At 48.9% G+C, this 5,000-nt stretch overlaps 1 protein-coding gene across 4 annotated transcripts in view; it reads right to left on the bottom strand.

The window, feature by feature from the left end:
* The window catches only part of tiam1a (TIAM Rac1 associated GEF 1a), a 177,416-nt gene that overhangs the window by 114,445 nt on the left and 57,971 nt on the right, over nucleotides 1-5,000 (bottom strand). For 3 of the 4 annotated variants that reach the window (XM_036967214.1, XM_036967217.1, XM_036967215.1), the window contains exons 3-4: nucleotides 2,400-3,142; nucleotides 1-26 (exon numbers count right to left, since the gene is read on the bottom strand). The exon at nucleotides 1-26 is cut by the window's left edge and continues 270 nt beyond it. In XM_036967214.1, the coding sequence (XP_036823109.1) occupies nucleotides 1-26; nucleotides 2,400-3,129 (756 nt within the window). In that variant the 5' untranslated portion in view covers nucleotides 3,130-3,142. Of the gene's footprint in view, nucleotides 27-2,399; nucleotides 3,143-3,458; nucleotides 3,555-5,000 lie in introns of those variants that run through there. The other variant, XM_036967216.1, reaches the window with a different exon arrangement.

The following is a 5,000-nucleotide window of genomic DNA, read 5'->3' as shown; positions in this document are numbered from 1 at the left end:
TAGTGATGAGGCTCTCTCTGCAGAACCTTAGGGAGAGAGAGTGGGAGAGAGAGAGAGAGGGGGAGAGGGAGAAGAGAGAGGGGGAGAGAGAGAGGGGGAGAGGGAGAAGAGAGAGAGGGGGGGAGAAAGAGAGGGTGAGAGAGGGGAAAGAGAGAGATTTTTATTTAATTTTGAATAGCCTAGTACAAGGTTTTTTTCCCGCATAATTAATGAGTCCCGGCAGGTAGCCTAGTGGTTAGAGTGTAGGGGCGGCAGGTAGCCTAGTGGTTAGAGTGTAGGGGAGGCAGGTAGCCTAGTGGTTAGAGTGGAGGGGAGGCAGGTAGCCTAGTGGTTAGAGTGGAGGGGAGGCAGGTAGCCTAGTGGTTAGAGTGGAGGGGAGGCAGGTAGCCTAGTGGTTAGAGTGGAGAGGAGGCAGGTAGCCTAGTGGTTAGAGTGTAGGGGCGGCAGGTAGCCTAGTGGTTAGAGTGGAGGGGAGGCAGGTAGCCTAGTGGTTAGAGTGTAGGGGCGGCAGGTAGCCTAGTGGTTAGAGTGGAGGGGAGGCAGGTAGCCTAGTGGTTAGAGTGGAGGGGAGGCAGGTAGCCTAGTGGTTAGAGTGTAGGGGCGGCAGGTAGCCTAGTGGTTAGAGTGGAGGGGAGGCAGGTAGCCTAGTGGTTAGAGTGTAGGGGCGGCAGGTAGCCTAGTGGTTAGAGTGGAGGGGAGGCAGGTAGCCTAGTGGTTAGAGTGTAGGGCTTGTAACTGAAAAGTTGCTAGATTGAATCCCTGAGCTGACAAGGTAAAAATGTGTCGTTCTACCCACTGTTCCCCGGTAGGCCGTCATTGAAAATAAATAACATTGCCTTTAGCTACAGCATATGACGGACGGCCCTAAAACGAGGAGGATCCCAGCTTCCTAAAGCTACTAGATTTACTTCTGAGCTGCTATTATGAAGCACACTGCTCTGCTATGACACTGTAGGATCCTACCTGCTCTGCTATGACACTGTAGTGTCCTACCTGCTCTGCTATGACACTGTAGGATCCTACCTGCTCTGCTATGACACTGTAGGATCCTACCTGCTCTGCTATGACACCGTAGTGTCCTACCTGCTCTGCTATGACACTGTAGGATCCTACCTGCTCTGCTATGACACCGTAGTGTCCTACCTGCTCTGCTATGACACTGTAGGATCCTACCTGCTCTGCTATGACACCGCAGTGTCCTACCTGCTCTGCTATGACACCGTAGTGTCCTACCTGCTCTGATATGACACCGTAGGATCCTACCTGCTCTGCTATGACACCATAGGATCCTACCTGCTCTGATATGACACCGTAGTTTCCTACCTGCTCTGATATGACACCGTAGTTTCCTACCTGCTCTGCTATGACACCGTAGTGTCCTACCTGCTCTGCTATGACACGGTGGTATCCTACCTGCTCTGATATAACACCTAGTGTCCTAACTGTATGAATGATTGAAAGGGGAATAGCTGGGTAGCACAGCCTCTATTCACTATTCCAGTGTATACACAATGACATGTCTCCCCCCCTGTTCCTGTTCCTGTTCCTGTTCCTGCTCCTGCTCCTGTTCCTGTTCCTGTTCCTGTTCCTGTCCCTGTCCCTGTTCCTGTTCCTGTCCCTGTTCCTGTTCCTGTTCCTGTCCCTGTTCCTGTCCCTGCTCCTGTCCCTGTTCCTGTTCCTGTTCCTGTTCCTGCCCATTTTTAGTAATGTACCGTTTTTAAATATAAACTACTTTCACATATTAGTAAAGACCAGATCACACTGAGAACAGTCTGACGGGAGAGAATATGATCACTTGACGAGAGAACAGCGTGTGCAGCCCGAGGCAGGAAGGAACAGAGAGGAAGCGTTTCTTCTGCAAAATCATCCATTAGTCGCGTCATGTCGCGTCAATCCGTACGCCGTATAAGGTGTGTATCGTTCTCAAAGAGAATAAATAAATCATATAAAACGAATATCTCATAAATAAAAATATATATCATATTATATTAATGATTTATTTTTCTTACTATAAAATTATATAATATAAAATAATAGCAATGAATGTATAAACACATCTAATAAACATACCATTGGCTCGCTAGTCAGATAACATAAAGTAGAACCTACACAATATACTATTCTATTTTTTCTGAAATACATTTTTCTTCATATAATAATGTTTCTTTAAACCTGACTAAAATAAATCATTTGATTTGATTTTGATGGCGTACATTAAATAGATAGTATTTGACTTTTCAAAGGCTTGTATGGATGGAGGGCCGGGATATGCTAAATATGTTTATGTTAATTAACTAACAGTCAGTTACCGTGACACCAGCAGTCAATGGTATGACAGGTACCATCTGACAAAGTGTCATGTACGGCACAGCACTATGTGTGTGTGTGTGTCCACGTACCTGCTGTTCCTCTGGAACTGGCTCTCTCTTCCTCCTCTTCCTCTTCCCCCTCCTCTTCCTCTCCTCCATCTATAATCTCTTCAGTGGAGGTGAGGTGGTCCTGGCTGAGATCTGACAGAGAGAACTCCTGACTGTCGTCTCTCCACATGTCCGCTGATTTAGACCTCTTCTTCTTACAACTTCCTTCTTCCCTCGGTCCCTCGTTCACCCTCTGGAGGTACCGCACCTCTCCGTCTGTCTCTCTCTCCGCGTCGTCCCCTTCTACCGGGTACGTCGTCGCTCCTTCTTCCTCAGCTCCTTCGTGGTCCAGAACGATCGTGTCCACCTCGGAGGTTTCCGGAGTGGGCGTGGCTAAAGAGGGGTCACCGGTGAGGTCGTCGTCGTCGTCGTCGTGCGGGAAGGACTCGGAAGGCCTCATCGTCATGGCGACGCGGTCAGTCCAATGAGGGTTGATTCCAAACTCCCCCAGCTCGTCTGTCTGGTTAAAAGGTTCCAGGCCGTTCTCCACTAAGGATTGTGGGATACTGGGCGTGCTGGAAGAGCGGGTGCTGGCTTCGGAATTCCGATGTTCCGACTTTCCTGCCGAGGGTCGGAGGGAGCGTCGACTGGGATTCTGCTGCTGATGCTTGGTGGAGAGGCGGAGGGATCGGGACGTGTGCTTTCGGGACAGGTGACCTTTCTCGTTTCCGTAGAAACCGCTGTCACCATTCTGACTTTCCACATTCCCCATGATTCAGCTGTGACTGAGGTGAGAGAGAAAAGAAAAGCGAGAGCGAGAGAGAGAGACAGAGAGAGAGAAACAGAGCAAGAGAGCGGGAGAGAGAGAGAATCAGCCACTGATCCAATGATACAGACACAGAATCAAAACTAATGTATAATTCCAACAGGGGCTTAAAATTGTCTTATTCAACAGAAGGAACAGTTCAGGTAACTAAAACAACGCTGATCCCAGAAAAGTTTTAATGATTTTTCTGTTTTCAATTTTACTGCCTCCTTTAACCAGTTGAAATATGATTAACACAACAGTGATTATATCTAAACTATTTGAAAGTATCCCACCTCTTCTGTTGTGTATCTCTCACGTGTATTTATAATGTTGAGTCACACACTGTTACTGTACAGTTGGTTTACTCATAAGTCACTGAGTGGGAAGAAGTCAAGAGTCACAGAGAGAGAGAGAGAGAGAGAGAGAGAGAGAGAGAGAGAGAGAGAGAGAGAGAGAGAGGGTGGGAGAGAGAGAATGAGAGAGGGTGGGGGAGAGAGAGTGAGAGAGAGGGTGGGAGAGAGCGAGAAGGGTAGAGAGAGAGAGAGCGAGAGAGAGAGAAGGGGAGAGAGAGGGAGAGAGAGAGAGAGAGAGAGAGAGAAAGAGAGAGAGAGAGAGAGAGGGTGGGGGAGAGAGAGTGAGAGAGAGGGTGGGAGAGAGAGAGAGAAACAGATAGAGGGGGAGAGAGAGAGAAGGGGAGTTAGAGGGAGAGAGAGAGAGAGAAGGTGGGGCAGAGAGAGAGAGAGTGAGAGAGGGTGAGGGAGAGAGGGGGGGGGGGAGAGAGAGGGTGGGGGAGAGAGAGACAGAGTGAGAGAGAGAGAGAGAGAGAGGGGAGAGAGAGAGAGAAGGGGAGAGAGGGAGAGAGAGAGAATCAGCCACTGATCCAATGATACAGACACAGAATCAAAACTAATGTATAATTCCAACAGGGGCTTGAAATTGTCCTTCTTATTCAACAGAAGGAACAGTTCAGGTAACTAAAACAACGCTGATCCCAGAAAAGTTTTCATGATTTTTCTGTTTTCAATTTTACTGCCTCCTTTAACCAGTTGAAATATGATTAACACAACAGTGATTATATCTAAACTATTTGAAAGTATCCCACCTCTTCTGTTGTGTATCTCTCACGTGTATTTATAAGGTTGAGTCACACACTGTTACTGTACAGTTGGTTTACTCATAAGTCACTGAGTGGGAAGAAGTCAAGAGTCACAGAGAGAGAGAGAGAGAGAGAGAGAGAGAGAGAGAGAGAGAGAGAGAGGGACAGAGGGTGGGAGAGAGAGAATGAGAGAGGGTGGGGGAGAGAGAGTGAGAGAGAGGGTGGGAGAGAGAGAGAAGGGGAGAGAGAGAGAGAGAGAGAGAGAAGGGGAGAGAGAGAGAGAGAGAGAGAGAAAGAGAGAGAGAGAGAGAGGGTGGGGGAGAGAGAGTGAGAGAGAGGGTGGGAGAGAGAGAGAGAAACAGAGAGAGGGGGGAGAGAGAGAGAAGGGGGGAGAGAGGGAGAGAGAGAGAGAGAAGGTGGGGCAGAGAGAGAAAGTGAGAGAGGGTGAGGGAGAGAGGGGGGTGGGGTGGGGGAGAGAGAGAGAGGGTGGGGGAGAGAGAGACAGAGTGAGAGAGAGAGAGAGAGAGAGAGGGGAGAGAGAGAGAGAAGGGGAGAGAGGGAGAGAGAGAGAGAGAGTGAGAGAGGGTGGGGGAGAGAGAGAGTGAGATAGGGTTGAGAGAGGGTGGGGGAGAGAGAGAGAGTGAGAGAGAGAGGGGGGAGAGATAGAGGGGGAGAGAGAGAGGGAGAGAGAGAGAGAGAGAGAGAGAGAGAGAGAGAAGAGAGATAGGAATGAAAGAAA

The sequence above is a fragment of the Oncorhynchus mykiss genome, chromosome Y (assembly GCF_013265735.2).
Source record: "Oncorhynchus mykiss isolate Arlee chromosome Y, USDA_OmykA_1.1, whole genome shotgun sequence".
NCBI classification, from domain to species: Eukaryota; Metazoa; Chordata; class Actinopteri; order Salmoniformes; family Salmonidae; genus Oncorhynchus; species Oncorhynchus mykiss.
The sequence above is the reverse complement of the archived record's forward strand: the minus strand, read 5'-3'. Positions and strand labels throughout refer to the sequence as shown.